We start from the raw sequence: 19,208 nt of genomic DNA, 5'->3' as shown, positions 1-19,208 counted from the left end.
GGGAGTTTTTTGTGTTTTGTTTGTTTGGTGGGTTTTTTTTTTTTTTTTTTAATGTTTACTTTCGTACGAGTTTCCTCTCTACTGTACCCGATGAAAAATGATCGAAGACCAAAGATGATTTTTTTTTCCAATGATCCCATCTACGCAAGACGAACTGCGATGTGACAAAATAAGTGGAAGTGGAAGGTAAAGGTAGAAAGTAAGTAAAGGGTTGGTAAAGGAGAAAAAAAATATCATCGTGGTGGAAGGCGATTGGACAACAGTATTTCGAGGTTACAAGAGGAAAGGGATAGGACAACAAAATCTCGAGTGTGCCTGTATATGATCGACGTAGACAAGTGACTGTGGAGGCGGAAAAGGTTATCGTGGGGAGCGAAAATTGTTTAAAACAGACGCGAAGATCGCAGCTGATCTAGAGAGAGACTGACCAGCGTGTCAAGTGCCTATTGTCAGTTTCAAAAACAGCGAAGGAACATGGATAATCAAGCTATTATACTGCTTGCCGGGGTGAGGGAGGGATGAGGGGATTGGTTTTACAACAAAGGCTACATCACGACAAGGCAGCCAACCCTGTAAATAGATGCCGCATGCATAAAAAAAAAAAAAAAAAAAAAAACAGCGTGCCCAAGACGAGAGCTGAACTCATGACAGTCGACCTTCTCGGGTTGGTGACGGGCGCTAACCGTTGCGCCATCGTGCCTCCCTACTTGCCGGGGACGAAGAAAGAAGGTGGGGGGTGGGGTGTTGTGGTTACAAGAAAAGGTGTGCTCTAGTAGCACGAACCGACAATAATTTGTGTTCATATTTGTACGATTGAATAACTCATTCTTTGCTTTATTTCACAGGCCAACATTTCACCTGCAACCCTTTCACCCAAGCTCTGTAGGCTGCTGTGCTGGGTAATGAGGCAAAGATAAATTATGGTACAGATCCACATTGTTTAGCCAAATATAAATATTTACAGTAGCAATGCTACAGAAGAAATGTGGAATTCTTGTATATCGGTCAAAAAATGTCTGATTGTTTCACTATAAATAAAGATCAGGCGCGCGCACGCACGCACACACACACGCACAATGGCTCACAAGCAACACTTTTAGTTGCATTGTTTCAAGTTTGCCCCCAACTGATTAGTTTGAGCTCAATACAAGACAGTGTATTTCTCTAAAAATGTGTGCCCTTCCGTTCTCGAGATACAAGTCTATAAACATGTCAAAACCGTGACCTCACAAATGTTCCCGATTTTAACAAATTAACACTTGGTCCTGGTTCTCATACTGACAATACAAGCTTAAACTCATGTGCCATCGTCATGTCAGTTTTTTTTTTTTTTTAAATATACTTCATTTCTGTGCTGAACGGCTCGGATTTAGTAAAACAGTCGTATGTTGAGTTCAGCCCACGACTGAATTTTTTTAATGCAATATTTGACCTTTCACCTACACTTTAGTCTTGTCTTTTAGACACCTATCTACCAAAATTAGTATATTTAACGGTTATAGTCTGTTTTTAAACATGCTAGTCTGCATGTCTCCTAGAGGTCTCCTGTGGATTTCTTGTAGAGTTCCTAAAAGTCTTTAATCTGGGCTGTGTGGCAATCAAACGGGCATGAGAGGTCAAATGTGAGGTATGAAATACAATGAAGCTGAATGGATTGGAAGGATAGTCGGGAGCTTGTGCGCATTGCCGTCTGCCGAGTGCACGTTATTAATTTATGCAGGAGAGTTCCTTCGTCTGTCCTTGCCACAGAGCTTGTGACAGATGAGTGACTGGTGTCGCCCTCTAGTGGCGAACAGTCCGGCGAATGAGGATGCAGAGGTCATAAGTCACTGACCCTTCACATAGATCTTTGTCCCCACTAAGGGAGCGCACGCATAAAGCTTTTAAACATTTAAACACCCCAAACATCTGCCGACGAAACCGGACAGTGACGAGCTGAGAGAGAGGGGGGTGGATTTTCAACAGATTGTATCGACCCGATGATGATGATGACGATGAGGATGACGATGATGATGATGATGATGATAACGATGGCGGCAAAGCTGCAAAAACTCTCCAGTACTATCCAATACCCACACACACGTACACACTCACAGACACACACGCACATCTTCACGCATTTTGATTGCGAACACATCTACCATCCGCCACTCACTTCTGTCTTGGGATGAGGCAGCGATCGACTATAAGACTGATAGAAAAGGGTCTCCTTATGATAAAACGATTACATCCACCTTGAAGGTAGCACTCGCAGGGTGAATGAGATTATCTCAGCGATATTAACCCTCTTCGTCGCTACCTTTTGAAGTGCGCTCTCCTCTCGTCAAGTGTCTGGTCCCCCGTGTCGAGCTGCGAAGGTTGTCTCGCTCCCTCTCATTGGCAGATTTAGGGCGTCCGATGCGAAAACTTCTGGTGTTCATCCATTTCTTTTTAAACATATACCCGTGCTTTTCCTTCGTATGAGGAAGTCAAAGATCATACAAATCTGGCTAGTGACCTGCTTTTTCAAATTGAATCGTCAGACTGACAGCTGTTGGGAGGGATGAGACAGCTGACAGATAATCCCAGGTCAATCTAGGTAGCCTCAAGGCCTTTTGACACATCCACTTATTGTAATGATTTTATCTTTTGAAAGCATACACGGTTTATTTTCCCCCTTCGATCGTAGTGATTGTTATGGGGATATATTGGTGGTGGGGGAGGTAAAATGGTGGTGGTGGTGGTGGTGGTGGTGGTGGTGGTGGTGGTGGTGGTGGTGGTGATGATGACGATTGAGATACACTCGAGGCTGTGACTCAGTAATAAAGAGTATGGTAAAACTTGACAAAAAGAATACTCAGTTGACTCTGTGTGTTGCTGTACCCTGAGCTCTTCACGGCCCACTGTAAACACAAAAGTGTTTCAGCTGTGCAAACTTTGGCGATACTTCATATTTTGTTTTCGCCGCCACGAATGTTTTGACCACATTAGCTGCATCGAGCGCTCCCTCCCCAATATCTCCCTCTACTTCGCCTTTTTCTCACTCTTACGAAAGTTATAGGCAAACACATATTAGCGCACACACACACAAGTGTTGTAAATACAGAAGTAGAAATACACACATTAAGTGTAATCGCAGTAACAAAGAATGTATAAAAACAGATGTAAAGGTTGACAAAAGAGACCATCAGGGAGTGGGAAAGGCAGGGCGAGAGATGAGAGAACAGAAGGAAGATAAAGGGGCTCGAGACATTGGGTGAAGCAGTATTAAACACATTCTATGAAGTTAAAAAAAAAAATGTGCATGAAATTCTGACATTTTAGAAGCAGAGAGTATAGTTTCAAACTGTGGGTCTCCTGCAGCATCCCTCTACAGTGCCCCACGTGATACTGAAACAAAAAACTAGGACCAGGCGTGGGAATCGTCACCTTGTTGTTGTCTTACAGCTCGCTGTCTCCTATTGTATTACTTCTCTCTGTGTGATCATAAATCAGGTATGCAAATGCTTCTTTTTCTTTTTTCGCTGGCCGTCTGCTTAGCCACAACTTGTCCAGGGCTTTGCACTGCAGTTTGTTAACTATTGTTTCATTTATTTGCATTATTGTTTAAAATTCTATTTGCACGTGTTTAATGTTTTACTTTATCTTGACATATTTTCACATATCTGTTTACTAGGCAACCACTCTGCCACCTTTCTGCACTCTTGCCAAGTACAACTGCAAGCACTGTCGCTACTGTTTAACATGCTTAGAATGTTTTGCGACAGGAGAGTTTAGCCAATCAACTGCAAGAATTAATTACCAAATGTGGGCGCTACTTTTCCACCCTGGACCTTATTAGCGACTTGAGTTCAATCAGGGTTTGGAGAAGTTCTTTTATAATTTAGAAAGGAAGTAGAATCGACAATAATCATTGATCCTGAACAAGTTCGGATCAGGAAGGATCGCTCCATGAAGACAAAGCTTAGCCAAGCAGCTAGCACTTAGCAGCATGCTAGATAGACACTTGATTCCCGGCCCTTCATGAACTACAATCTACAAGTGAAGCAGAGAGCAGTCAGAGAAAAGCCTCTTTGGGGAGCATTATCTGTTTGACAAAACAATTGATAGATTATGTTCTCCTATCGTTACCACCTCTCAAAATTGACAGATTGTATTTTTATATTGTTACCTCCCTCACATAATCACAGACCAAATACATGGATTTAAGTTCTCGTCTCATGTCATGTGCGGTCTCAAATTTTGAACAACTGGGTAGATGTGAAATATATTAAAGCAACATGTAGACATAGAATAAGTGAAAACACATTCTACAAGAGACAGGCAGACAGCTGGCTAGTTCGTTCCACATCGCGTGGGAGGCACATTCACCAATCTGATACAAGTTTTCAACAAGCGTTTTAATATTCCTGCCTCAGATTCCAAAGACACTAAAGCAAATTATCAAGAGAGGTAGTCACTCACAAGCCTGTTTATCTGGAGATGAGCCCTCGGTGGCCGCGAAGGACAGGTCTACTGTCTCGTGTTCTCCACGGCGATGACAAGAGTTCACGGCCAGTGCACAAGGTTGATCTTCAGGTTATCCGCATTCTCATTTCATTTGAGGCTATAAGGTTTTCTCCATCATGCACGATGCACAAGACGTGTTTTGTTTACTGTAAACCTGCCATGAAATCTTCATCAAAAGTCTTTCCTGATCGCTTGCTTGGGTTGTGAAAAAATGTACTTGTTTCAAGAAATTTACTTACGTTCATCTGAATAAACAAAATAAATTTCTCCCCCCAACACACCGAAGTATATATGTATGACCAGTCTCGTGGTCTTACTCATGCTCGGCTTGCCTCACTCACTCAATTATTCACCTGTTCGGTTGACTATTAACTGTAACTATGGTTAGTCCCGTCTGACTCACCTGTTTACAAGAATAACCGTTGTTGAGATTTTTTTTGCGGGTACTTCTGTTTCCTCTTCCTTGTGTGTTTTTGTTGTTTTTTGTGTATGTGGAATTCAAGCGTTTGAACCCGGGTGGTGCTGCTAAAGGTGCTGTATAAATACGCTTTATTATTTGTTATTATTATTTACATATATATAATAGACACGTATGATGTCATATACACTTCTGCAGACATAATACACTAACGTGCACGCACTAGCGCGCACGTGCACACACACGCACGTCCTTTCGAGTTGTGTACCTAGTTGGTACTCCATCTTCACAATGTGCCAAAGATCCTTGTATGAGATGAAAGGTAGGCGGTGTTCAAGCGCTCTCGTGGTTGTTGTCGAGTGTTTTTGTTTTCACGCTCACAGCCACGAGGCATAGTCATCGGGTTCCTCCACTCACCCAGGCGCGTGCCAGCCGAAAAGGGAGCATCTAGCATGGGAACTGGTCAGCTTGCCGCGTGCGATAAGGCGCCATCTTGACACACGACGTCATCGGACGGCAACCACTCTCTACCCGTATTTCGAAGGTTCGAATGGATGCCTCCTTCCCCTCCACCCTCAGGAAGCAGAACAGGCTCTTTGGAAAAAATCATTCATTGTCGTGTAAACTATTTTTCCAATATACAGTGTAGTGGTGGGGCTTATGTAATGCGAAAATTCATTATCTAAGAGGTTCTCGCTCAAGTCATCAAAGTGCTGAATAAGAGATGAACAAGCTCAGTCCTGCTGGATAACCAAATGGCAGCTTCCATTTACCTGGCAGTTGGCGTTAGTCAAGGGTGTCCCTATCACCTGTGCTGTTCAACATTATTCTAAACAACGCCATACACGAAACCCTCCACAACCATCACACTTTTAATCATGTTTGTCCAAGCCTAAACACTTCGACCTAATCTACTCGTTTTCAACGAAGAACGGTTAGACAAAGAGTCCTGTATTCTCGGGGATTTTTGTGGTCTGCTGCAGAGATGTTTTCGGCAAGGACCTTTGTCTGACGTCCCTCTCAAATTGGCAAACATTCTTTTCTTATCTGGCTTCACTCACAGACTGCAAGACTAGATCATTTTTATGCCTGACGTCTGATTACTCACAGTTAGTTAATTAATACTTTAATACCTGGACTAGTAGACTAGTCAGCTAGTCAGTTCCATGTCTAGCAGGTGCTAGTCACCCACCGACTAGCAGGATAGACTATTTTATATCTGACGCGCGCGCGCGCCTGCCTTCGTGCGTTTGAGTGTGTGTATGTGTGTGGATAGTGCTCACCTCTTCCTATTACGCTTCTGATAACAGCAGCCTGTAGTAAAGTGCTAAGACCATAGATGGGGAGAGACACAACACAATGGTAAGTTACAAACATAGCAATATACTCCTCCACACGCTACTGTTCGGCGTTCTCACACCCACACCCACAATCACTCACGAACGCGCCCGCACACACACACGCACAGCACACATATTCCACCTGTTCCCTCAAAACTCAGATACCACACCACACAGTTTATGGTGTCGAAAACAAACGGATGTACAAAAATAAAACGAGAGGAAATTACGGGCCCTTCAGTGTGACAAGAGATCAAGAGGTAGGCAGGGCAATGACATAAACGCTAATTTTATGTCCACGCAAAACGAGTCTTATGGCTTTTTCATGGGGTGCGGGCAGTAAACGGGGCGTTTTATGGGTGTAAAAGTGAGAGATAATGAGGGGATTGTGGCTAGGAGGTACTAGCGAGGCCAGTTTAGCTCTTGTAGCAGGTACCTGCAAGTCATAAATTTCGCATAAAAGTAGCCATAAGCATTATACTGAAGAGGAAAGAGCATGCCATCGTGTCGTTTACTGGATGTACTACCAGTTGCTTTTTTTCTGGGTGTCACATGGATGAGGAGACCCGAAAACATCCCAGAAAACGGACCAGTGAAAAAAGAAAAATTCAATCCGTTCTCCGCAGTAACAACACGTGCTACAGGTATGATCGCACTCTTTGTTTTGAGGAGGGTTACTGCCTGTGAGGATGGCCAATTCATAGTTCGTGTGTGTTTGTTTGTTTGTGTGTGTGTGTGTTTGTATGTGTGTGTGTGCATGCGTGTTTGTTTTCTTGTGTGTACTTGTGCGTATGTAGCGTATATTCGCTACGAATGGATTATGCTCGCTCGCATGCTCATGACACTTGCAGTACAAGCTCATCAAGTTCCAGAACAAGATTTGTTTCCCTTTTTGATAGTATATCTGCTACTATGCTAGTGTTCCGCTTAAGATAGATGAACATGAGCACTATAGGCACAAAGACTTTTCAGGACAAAGGTTATCGCCTGACCCACATCGCACGTACCTGCCGGATGTATGTCTGGAGCAAGTAGGTGCCATCATCACCAACTGGCGAAAGATCCCTCTCGAGAAATCTCAAAACACGAGTCGTCCACTTCAGCACAAACTCCAAAACTCCATGAAGAGAATCAACAAATAGACGTTCTCCACCCCTCCCCACACTCTTGGGTCATCTAACAGAAACCTGTCATCCAAGTTGTCGCCAACTAAATCATCTTTTCTGTTCATTCAGCGATGTGAAGTTCTGTTTTCCAGGGATGCCACCAAGCTCTGTAATTCTCTCAGCCTGGATAGTTTTCTCTGTTAAAGACCCAGTTGGGTGATGCGAGTTAATAATACAGATGTTATAGGTAGAGACAATATAAATGTATTCTGTTTTTTTTTTTCTGAGATACATTCGTTTATTTATTATCTAACTTCAAAGTTGTCGATATCCACGTATACTCAGCAAGTCATGCAGACTCTCGCTACTGCGCGTGAAGAAGTTGCTCGATCGTATTATGCGCGTGTAGTCCACGATTTCTCACATCAAGCATAACAATGGTCAACAGTTTGATATTAATATTCCTTAAACGATCTTAATTTATTTTACTCCAACAGCGAAACTCAAATACCGGATAAAGATTAAATGATGCAGACAACGAACAACGACTTCAAAGCTGTCATTGTTAGTTTGAGTCAAATTCGTCACATTTTGAAAGCTGGTCGTTCAGTAAAGAAACAAAGCTTTTTTTGAGTAACATTTAAAAAAAAAAAAAGAAATGAAGAAGAAAAACATCTATACTAGATATATTTTTGGGAACGCCTTCATATGTGATCATGATGGACTATTTACTGTATAGAATCCCACCTAAAATTTAGAAATAACTCGTGACTTCCCAGTTAATACTGAAATTTTTAAGTGCTGCGATTATCTAACGTTCTATCTACTTTATTATCTATTTAGATTATATTATCGATTATATATTTGAAGTACTATGGTTTTCTAACTTCGTAAAGATGACTTGAATGACTCATTGACACTTGAAAGACAGCACTGTATTCTCAGTAATTTTGGGGAGAAGAATTTAGCAATTGTCCTGTAACATTTAGACAATAGCACAGTGGCGTAGAGGATAAGTGTTTTTGTTTTTTTGTTGTTTTTTGTTTTCGTTTTGTTTTTGTTTTGTGTGTGTGTTGGGGAGGGGGGGACTCCATGGTAACAGTGAAAGACGTTTGCGCTCGCACATTACGAAAAAAAAGCCCAGAAGGTGAGTGATTGCAGCCATGCGTACACGCGCGCGTACATGCTGGTAGCATCATAACATATGCTGCTTTTAGTGTTAAGCGAAAAGCAACACTTTTTTTTCATTTTTTCATTTTTTTTTTTTTAATTTAAAAATTTTCAAATGTAGGGTAATATTTTTCTTTTCTATTTGCTGAAAATAATGAGTTACTTTTCAAGCCTTTTTCGTGGGCACTTGAAGCTGTATTTGTGTAGCTGCAATATCTCGCACAATCACCAACGGGCTGTGTGAGTGTGTGGGTGTGTGTGTGTGTGGGTGTGTGGGTGTGTGGGTAAAACCAACCCCACGGTCTACTATCATCAACCCTTCCCTCCCCTTAGCCCATCCTTTAAAGATGGAGGAAAGTGGGTGAGGGACATCACTTTTAAACATCTTCTGATAAAACTTTTTCATATTCTGAAGAGACATTTCCCAGTGCTTTTCTTTCTCGATTACTTTTTTCGCTTTGCATATTATTCCCTATTAACAGTTTAAACACAGTCCAGCTTGAATAACAATTGAATTGTTTTTTGATAACTATATAATTTACACTCAAAATAATAAACCTCACCCCACCTCCAACACACCGAAACAACATTACGATAGTAGCCCCTGAAATGGAGATGAAAGTTTGCTGAAGCTTGGTTGTTTCGATGACAGTAAAGTGTGGGTTTGATAATGTATGAACACTGAAAAGTGTTTCCATGGTCGGTCACATCAATGCAATCTTACAAGTCTGATGTATTACACAGTTGTACACGGGGACACATGCAACAGCGAGCACAGAGAAAGTAATTACACATTTCCGTCATCTCAGTCAGGATTGTCCACATGTTTATTCAGTAGTCAACAAAGTTTATTGATAACAAGGCACTATTATTTTGCTTCGAAGCATTGTACAAATTGTATTAAAATGACCAAAAATCAACAATTGTTTTAGGGATTTCAGGACGACAAAAAGGTGAAATTCAAAAAGAAGGAAGAAATAAGAGATGAAAAGCTAGAATGTTGAAAGACAGGTCAACACAATACATATACAATTAAGGCATCAGGAATAAGTTGTAAAAATTTGTCATTTCAGATTTTTAAAAAATTCTTTCAGGTCGGTGTGTTAATTAATTTAAGATTTTGGCAGTGTTAAAGAGTATTTCAAATATTTAAGAAATATTTTAGAGACAGAGAAAATGAGAGAAAGAAAATTAAAAAAGAGAGGGAGAGAAAGGAAACAGAAGGAGAGAAAAAAAGAAAATGAGTTGTCAACGATAGGTTACAGAAAATGAATAGACAAATGGCATGTGAGATGCTATGTCCGTGATTCTATTTTATATATATTATTCCCCCCACACACACATGGATGCACGCACACACGCACGCACAAATCGATGCAAATTAGTCTAGAAATCCATTAACAGTATCGAAAATATAATTATTTCTTCAGTTCTCTTCATTTTTCCTTGTTGTATAATTAGTATCTTGTCAGATTTAGGATTTTTTGTTTCGTCTTTTTGTCTCCTGAGCTGCATCGTCCTCTTCGTCCCATGTAATAGCATATTTTTAATTAGAAAATAAGATTTTAGGGAGTCGTCACACTTAAAACATTTGCAAGAGCCAGCTCTGACAAGCACTGGCGTGTTGTATCTGAACATGTACTAACTTTAGTTTCCTTCAGAATTGTTTTTCGTCTTGCAGGTGCTGTAAACAATGTACTTCATAGACGAAACTGAAACTGCAGCCTTCTACCGTTACAAAACATACACTTGTAATAAATATATTATCAGGAGAATGTTTATCGTAGGTTGTACAAAGCTCTCTCCAAAAGGAAAGTTCTTAATGAGTACACAGTGTGTAAACGTTGTACAAATAGGAATGCCAGAAAAAATTATCTGCAGACAGAAGAGTTACTTGAATTGTGGACATGATGTCAACAGAATTCTGATTCAGTTTCGAGGATTCACATCACAATACTGAGTATACATGTTCGTGGAATCACGATGCGCCATCTTTGTAGAAAAGACAGACCTCGGTGCTGTCGAGTCTCTGTGGCATTGCACCCGGTGCCGCAGGTCTTGTGTGGGGTGGGATGCTGCACAGAGCTAGAGTTGGGAGGGACATGCATGACACTTCTGTGCAGGATCAAGATGGGCACCAAACGTACGTCACAGCCGTTTCCAAACTGAGAGAAATAAAAAACAAATCCCGATTATTCGGATGACCTGTATTCGCTTCTTCCTCCGCAAGGTTTCCGACTCCTCGTCCTCCATGCTGTTACTAGTGGCGGCACCCTCGTCCCTCACCGACATGATGGAGTGCAATCGACGTCAGACCGGGTACGTCGCAAGGGTGGCGCCGTGGTTTTATAGATCAGCGCAGCATTGTTGCGGCAGTTGTCAGCAGGTCGTTCAGACGAGGAGCGGTTAGGCAGTGGGGAGGGAGGGGGACCGGGAGAGAGTTTCATCCAAAATATGCAAATTTAAGGTCGTTGTTGTAGGCCAGACTGTGGAGTGGTAGGCTTTTACTTCCACCACACACTCACGTAAACACATGTCAAAAGAGTTGTCCTACAAATCAACAAGCTTGTAAAAAATGTGTCTCCGCTTTTCTCACCGGTCAGACATACATGGCGATGCACACGCCGTTGGCAGTGTTGCCGAAGACATCAAAAAGGCTTTCGTTTGAAGAGGACGTGTGGGATGTGGATAGTTGGTAGATTAGGATGTGCGTTTCAGGATTTCGTGGTCTTTGTCCACCGAAAATTTGGTCAATAGTCACTAGAGTAGGTGGCAAGGTTGATGAGGTCCGACTCGGTGGGGTTCTCAGGTACCCACACTCTGGCCACCAGCTTGGAGTCCGCCTTCGGTCGACGACCTTTGGTGTCATCCCAAGACAGAGAATGGCCCAGCAGCATTTGCCCGTCTCCGCAATCTGAGTCGCGTTCTGAAGCAAAATAATAATAATCATCATAATCATAATAATAATAATAATCATCATCATCATAATCATAATAATAATTGTCGTTTGTCGTCGTCACATCGGAAACAAGCTCATGTGGACACACACACACGTGTACATAGCCGAGAAAGAAAAGAAGACATGTCAAAATCCATCCCTCGGATTGTAAAAAAAATAATAAAGCCGTATCGCTTATCATTCTGTTGAAGTTACAAAGTGAACACAGCGTGCTTGGCTGTGTCAGTGACCAGGCTACCAACAGCTGTTGATTTTCAGAACACAGTACTTTTACCATCCCTGTGATAAGAGATTCCATTTTAAGCTGAACTTTGGTCCAGCACGCACTACACAGAAGTAGATAAAATTGTGCAGGAATACTGACAAAGATGTTGAAATGACGAGTCTTGCCAGAAAGGGATGACCTTACCGACCAGAAAATGTCAAGAAAGTTTAGATTAGCTGATATTTCGCACATCTTCGATTGGGTTTTTACTTATTTCCTTTGTGATTTCCTTGCAGGGTTAGTAGTTGTATGAGCATTATAAGATCTGACACACAGGGTCAGAGTATACATAGTGATTATTGGACACAGTTCACCCCCTTACCTTTTTCATTTAGACACCCTGAATTAAGCAATCTTTCTTCGGTCGTTTGTACTTATCAAGAGCACAGTTACTAGAGTAAGTAGTATTCAGACGTTTTTAAAAAAGAAACAATCAGTCTCTGTAACAGATTTGAGTGAATCGACAGATGATACTGCTAAATTCTTATTGTGTATTATTTACAAGACAGTAGCAGATAAACGAATATTTAGTAGAACGAATATTTGCATCGCATTTTATCTCTAGAAATCGAAAATATGTTTAAAAAAAATTAAAATTTTTATTAGCTGTCAACAGTCCTTCTAACGTTGTTTATTTTTTCCATGGGTAAAACCTTATTCCCATCTCCCAGTAAGCCGACGAGAGCTTAAAGTAGTCCTCTATCGGTTCAGAACGTGAACAATAATCAGAAATTCCGCACCAGTGACTGAAAGTGTTCATCGTGATTTGTTTGTTTGTTTTTGGAACTCATTGCAGAAGCTGTTGACGATTCCAAAATCTCTTGGAAAAGACACCCACGACATAGCAAATATGAAAAAATTAAAAAGGAATTTTAAGAAACCAGAAGAAAAAAAGGAAATAAATTGAATAGACAGAAAGACGATATAAATAAAAAACATAAAACAAAGAAAGGAAGAAGTGGGGGGGGGGAGAGAAATACCAAAAGGAAGAAAGAAAAGAGAAATAGAGTAAGAAGGAAGGCATAAAGAAATGAAGAAGGAAGAAAGTTCATACCTGTTAAGTGACACCTGACAATGACCTTCTCCTGCACGCGTGACCCGTGCGCGTTGTTGGAGTCCCGCCCGTAGTCGCCGCAAGCACGCAGCAGGTCGGACAGGTAGCCGATGTACCTGATGGCCAGCCGGAGCGTGTCCACCTTGGACAGCCTCCTCTCCGCCTGCACGCGCGCCGGGATGCACGTGCGCAACGCCTCGAAGGCGTCGTTGATGGACTTCATCCGCCGCCGCTCGCGGAGGTTGGCGGCGCGCCGCTGCATCACCTTCTTCACCGGCGGCTTGCCCACGGCGTTGTTGTTGTTGTTATGATGGTGGTGGTGACCACCGCTGCTGCTGTTAGGGTGACCCGAGAGGCCGAGGAAGGGCGCGGGAGGAGGCAGGGTGTCGAAGGGTGGGGGGAAGAGGTTGTTGTGGTGGTGTGACGGCTCGTACACGATCTGGTTCTCGATGTCGGAGCCCGGCGAACAGGGCGAGTCGAGAGAGTCGGCGTAGTCGTTCGCATCGCAGAAGTCGAACAACTCCTCGTCCAGCGTGTACAGGTAGGCAGTATCCATGGCGACGACTGATGGATTTTTTTGGGGGGAACAAGAAACTGAACTTTTACCGAGCTTTTGCCCAACTTTTGTCAAACTTTGCTCTTCAACGAAGCGAAAACTTCGTCTGACAAGACTTCCAAGCCACAAAAGAACAGAACGGTTCGAGTCTTTTTTTTTTTTGAAGAAATGTAGTCAACAGATTGTTGTAATAACGATAGTAAACAATGTTTATGAAACAAACTACGCAAGATCATCACATAATCTTGGGTTAGCTTTCGGACCTATCACAGCTGACATTTTATTTACAAGATGTCTTGCAAACGTCTTGGTCACTTCCAGAAGCAAGCCGGGAGGAACAGATCAGATGAGTCCTGGGTTCTCATAAAATAATTACCTGACCTGGAGGTGTCCATGAAGCGCGTTGAGAAAGAAACATCAACATTTTTCTCTCTAGTCCAAGCCTGGACGTTACTATAACAACAAATATCTCTGTCTGGATGAAGTCTACAGGAATACCGATGAAAGTGCACGCAGCCAGCTGGCTTACCGCCGACCTCCCAGCATGACAATAGCACGGAATCCCTCGGGTGCCGACAGATTAATAACTCTCCCCTCCACCCGCAAATGCCCACCCCACCCCTAACCCTCACCTACTCCTTATATCTGACACCAAAAGCGTGGCCGCAGCCGATGGCCACGCGTCTGTGGCTGTTCACGCACGCGACACGCTCGCGACGTCGCGTGCCCGGCTCCGCCCACCTCCTCTCTCAGAGCTGCCGCCGCCTCCCGCTGGCCACGCCCACTGGCCTTGTCTAGGTCAAGGGAGATGATAGCTTGTGGCTTTCAGACGAGGGCCTGTCCTCGCCGCTCTCGAGCAGCCATCGCCACCAACATTCACAAGAATTAGACTTAGATACTCGGTAGAAATGTAAAAATGTAGACCGTGGTTGTAATGTGATAAAGAACAAGAAGTATCAAAATAGTTAAAGGCATGAGTGATCATTAGTAGATTAGTGTGTGCTACAACAGTTCACCGTTGAAAGCGTCCTGTCTGCTATTCTCCGAGTAGATAGCTTTAAAAGTTAACTTATTGCTAAAACAGAACAAAGATATTTATTTACAAGATGTCTTGCAAACGTCTTGGTCACTTCCAGAAGCAAGCCGGGAGGAACAGATTAGATGAGTCCTGGGTTCTCATAGAATAATTACCTGACCTGGAGGTGTCCATGAAGACGAAGAAGTTATTACAACTTAAATTGTCCTTCTGGATTCAATGTTCTACTCTTTGTTTCCCCCCTCCCCGCTATTTATACTTAAATAATTGCTTTTGCACCACCTCTAAATCTGGAACCAGACAAACCGAGAGTTTGAACTGTCAAGAAAGGCATTAGCTGTCAAGTAATCTTTCGAACCTCGAAAAATTCACAACTTAAGATATAAAGAAAGAATGAAGATGCATCAACAGAAAAACCACACGCACACACGTGTATCCGATTTGCATACACAAACGGACAAACTCAATGTAGACCTCCTTATGCTCTCTCCGCTAAACCAATTTTAAGAAGCCACAGTGTTCAGAAGAACTCGTGTCGATGGGTAATCAACTGTTAGAGTGAAGATGGGAAAACATTTGTTTGCGTATTTAACGCAAATTCTTTTTTTTTTTAATTTGCAGCGGAGAAAACAGTACAATGTAAACATAAATAACCACGAAGCCGTAGAGAAATCGGGAGGAAGGACGAGAAAATCAAACGTCTGGGCTGGGGACTGGGGTCCGTGGGGGTCGTGGGGGCCATCACCCCATAGCCTGGCGCTTCTAGAGGCGAGTTCTTTTGTGACGGAGAGATTTAGACCAATCAATCGCTGAGGCGCCATCCCCGCTTTTCTCCTCTAGTGGACAAGAGCTACACAAGGGGAGAAAATCGTGAATCAACAAACAGCCTCCGAGTCAACACACCGCTCGTTTGTCCCTTGTTTCTTCTTACTTTCCTCACTCTGGATCACAATCGCCTTGCCCACTTCTGGTCCCTCCCAGCTTTCTGGTTCTGCCAATGTCAGGTGTTCTGTGTTCTTTATTTTGCCTGCACAGTCTTCCCTTCTGTCTTCGGACTCCCCCAGTCTTGGGAATCTCTGTGAGGTTTTCAAGGATGAAAACGAAATTCGATCGAGTGGACCTTGATGATTAGTGTCAACAAAATTTCTGCTGCTTTGAATAGTGTTCTGTTATCTACAGCAGGAAAATTACACTATTTGTTTACAAGAGCATTCACACCATTGTTTTGCTCTCTCTCTCTCCCTCCCACATTCAGTATTCGTCCTTCAGAAATCTGTGATAAATAAGGGAAAGACTTTTGGTAAAATCAAATATTTAATCTTCCTGACCCTCTCATTCTCTGTTCTCCCCTTACCTGCACCCCCACCCCTTTCACCTGTGTGAATAAAAAAAAGATAAAAAATAAAAATTGGAATGGATCAATTACATGCTTGATAAATACAGAACATCTTGCACAATTTATATGACGACACCCTAAATGATGATACATATCTTTCTTTCCTTCTACTTCCTTTGAAGAAACAACAAAATGAGCACCTGCAGGCTATATTGCATTCCGCATCCGAAGCTGCATCCTGCCCTGTGTACAAGTGTCTGTGGGCATTTCTCCCCGTGTGTAGATGTGTAAGGAGCACCATGGAGCTCGGAGTGTGAGACAAGTACTTCATGCAGCGGAACATAACCAAAGCGATTGAATACACAATCACAGTTTGCTATACCTTCCCCTCCAACACCACAGAGAAGCATGACGGAGCCGAGATCCGAACCGCCAACACATTCACGATTCGCATTGAAGTGTAGGCGGCTTAGCAACTGCGCTCCTTGTGAATTCAATCGATTGACGAGGAGCAACTCAGCTGCTGAAGACGGCGCCTGGATACGTGTTCAAAGCTCTAGTGAGTGCTGCCTATTTTTTTTCCCCTTTAGTGAAAAGGTTCAGTTTTCTTATTCCACGAAAACATTAATTTTTGTTCATTTAGAGTTGCTATTCACAACACTGACTTACGCGCGCACACACAAACACACACAGACGCACACAAAACAACAATCACAACAACAACTACAACAACAACTACTATGTCATGTTTGTGCCCCCTCTGCAGCCTTTTCTTCGTCTTTTAATGCTGAGCACTAGGGTTAGCTTCAGGAACGGTTTATAATTTAAAAAAGAATCTGCCTCTTTGAAGCTGGCTTCGAGCACATTTTTGTCCGTATCCCGGGTGGACAGGTAAGGCAAGAGCGGGTGCACGTGGCCAAAAGTGTAGTAGTTTGCGTTCGTTCGTCAAAATGGCCCTCTAGAGCGCGCTAGCCTCAGCACCAGCACTTTGTCAATATTGGTCCTTGCCCTCCTACAGTCGCCATGTCTGACTGAGTGTAGGGTGGAGAAGGGGTGGGTGGATTGATCGTAGGGCGCATGCGCCACGTGCCGAGCTCGCTGCTTTATGTTGGCTTTGCGCGTGGGGGCGCGTGAAAAAGACGAGTGCCGACTGGAACCTGCACCCGCACTTGGGCTCTTGTTTGTCCTGTGTCCGAAGCCCTTTTCTTCCCATAACATATCGTGTGTGAGGGAAGGTGCAGTTTCAATAAACAATCAATTACACTGTTTCTTCGCTCGTGTAGCCGCATGATAGTATCCGGGCACTGCGCGCACGTGCGTGTGTTTCCACTCGCGGCCGATGTCGTCTGCTTCTAAGGTAAACTCCTTCACGAGGAGAGCCCACAGCCATTTATATTTCTGGCGACAAAGAGCGATCGATGCGGTTGTGCTAGAGATTCCTAATGAAGATAGAGATGGCACTAACAGTACTATAAACATTAAAAAAAAATTGTGAAGAACAGGAAAAAAATGGAAACGACAGATGTATTGTATTTAAAAAGCAGTGTTCTCAAATGGTACAACAAGTTGCTTCACAAAACACTAGTATGATTTCTGCCCACGTGAATGGCTCTTCAATCAATGTAGATGTTAACTTCTCACAGATTTATCAAGCCAGGTAAATAAGATGGGAAAAAACTTTACTGACCTAACCTATCTATGTCTTTTTAAATGTCTGTTCCTGAATAAATCTGCCCATTCTTTCTCTTGAATACAAATACAGTGTTAAAGAGGGACAGAAAATTGCTCCTGTTGATTTATTATGATGGTAAGGGTGATAACTAACAGAAAATTGGATGTGGACTGTTTAACTTGTAGAACTTTTGCTTTTAACTGTTGCTGTGTCGTTTCGCTCACTTCTCATTTTACCAGAAATAAAAAAGAGACAAAAATTAAATAATAAATCATATATTAATTTACAATAAAAGACACAAAAGATGATGATCCGTAGTAACAACGGTAAAGCAAAAAATAAGATAGAAGATACAGGACAGAGGATTCATTGTTTTCACCCTTTCAGGGGTACTGAGATATTCAAAAGACAATTATCATGACATACCATGTAAATCCTAGATAATATAAATGTATACACACCCATTTACATATTTGTGCAAACACACAGTTATATATATAATACACACATACATGCACGCATGTGTCAACTAAGTAAATAGTAATATATAATTTACACTTCATTCTGTTACTCTCACTTTGTCCTTTTCACATTCATAGCGCTTCAGTCACATCATATATAGGTAATTTAATATTAATCAAATAAACAAGAGTATACATTACACATTAAATAGTCAGGTCGAAGTACAGGACAAATTTTAGGGGAAATATTTCTCGCTCACATTTTTTCACCTATTTTACATGTACATCTACATATACACACACACATATCTGCTTATGCATAAAATATGTATATACACTCAGATGCATTCTGGTTAGTTCTTCGAGGATACACATCTTAGTAGTAATCTAACAAGCGGACTAATTCGTAAGGGTTAGTTTATTTTTTGGTAGTAGTAACATGGGCCTTAGGATGGTAAGTATAGCAAAATGGCAAACTTTTGTTATGCTGGTCAACAATCTTTATATCGTAGAATAGATAACAAAAGTCATCCCCTATGTCTTCATTGTCACAGACTCTACATAGCTTTTCATTTTGAGGTTTCCCATCTTGCCTACATTCATTTCTTGAAAAGTAGTTATTCAATATACAAAATTTATATTAAAGAAAGACAATTATCATCACAAACGTCTCTGCAGCAGTTAGCTGTGTTGCCAAGCATGGCACAAAGAAGGATTTTTTTTTTTTTTAAAAGGGCTGGAAGGTCTGTGGGAAATGACAGACACGGAGAAAAAGAAAAAGAGAAACATCCACCCCATTGTTCGTCATCCTTTGTATTAATTTACGAACGTGAATTAAACGAGTGCATTTTCGCTAAAGGGGATTAATAAAAAAGAAAAAAAAAAGGAAAAACAAGAAAAAGATACTTTGTCGTCAAGAAGTTCCAACCATGGCTGTTCTCCTGCGATCCACTCTCATCACGAGCAGATCACAAACAAAAGACTCGTGGCCACAATCATCAGATGACAGAACACGCGTGGAGAGCTGGTCAAGTGCCGAGAGGTGGAGATCAATTGCTTCTTCCCGTGCCTCCACGCGCCATAACGGGCTGCTTTTCGGCAAAGTTCTCCCCTCCCCGCTTTCCCCCTTGGCTCAGTAGTCCCTCAAACAGTCTTGAGAAAAATGACACATTGCGTGGCCACCGCCATTTGTGTCGGTCCCGTCTAGCGACAGCCTGCGGTTTCCCAGCATTCCGCGGGACGGTCGTCTGCTTCATTCCCGTCTCTGTGCGAGTGGCGTCCCTTTATGTATGGTGGACGAGTGGCTCTTCGCTGTACCTGGAGTAGCATGCCGTAACTGGTCGGGTG

The 19,208-nt window shown here is 42.4% G+C and overlaps 1 protein-coding gene across 1 annotated transcript; it reads right to left on the bottom strand.

Moving 5' to 3' along the window:
• Positions 1-9,352: 9,352 nt before the first annotated feature.
• Positions 9,353-15,478, bottom strand: LOC112565077 (pancreas transcription factor 1 subunit alpha-like). Its single transcript, XM_025240331.1, has 2 exons — positions 12,801-15,478; positions 9,353-11,448 (listed from the first exon to the last, which is right to left on the bottom strand). The coding sequence occupies exons 1-2, from the start codon at positions 13,354-13,356 to the stop codon at positions 11,273-11,275; spliced, it is 732 nt and encodes a 243-aa protein (XP_025096116.1). The 5' UTR covers positions 13,357-15,478; the 3' UTR covers positions 9,353-11,272.
• Between the last annotated feature and the right edge of the window lie 3,730 nt (positions 15,479-19,208).

This window comes from Pomacea canaliculata, linkage group LG5 (assembly GCF_003073045.1).
Source record: "Pomacea canaliculata isolate SZHN2017 linkage group LG5, ASM307304v1, whole genome shotgun sequence".
Classification (NCBI taxonomy): domain Eukaryota; kingdom Metazoa; phylum Mollusca; class Gastropoda; order Architaenioglossa; family Ampullariidae; genus Pomacea; species Pomacea canaliculata.
Note: the sequence above shows the minus strand (reverse complement) of the source record. Positions and strands in the feature narration are given on the sequence as shown.

Coding starts and splice junctions, on each gene's coding strand:
- LOC112565077 (XM_025240331.1), bottom strand. CDS start 13,356: ATGGATACTGCCTACCTGTACACGCTGGACGAGGAGTTGTTCGACTTC. Junction 11,449..12,800: donor TGTCAGGTGTCACTTAACAG/GTATGAACTTTC, acceptor ATTTTGCTTCAG/AACGCGACTCAGATTGCGGA.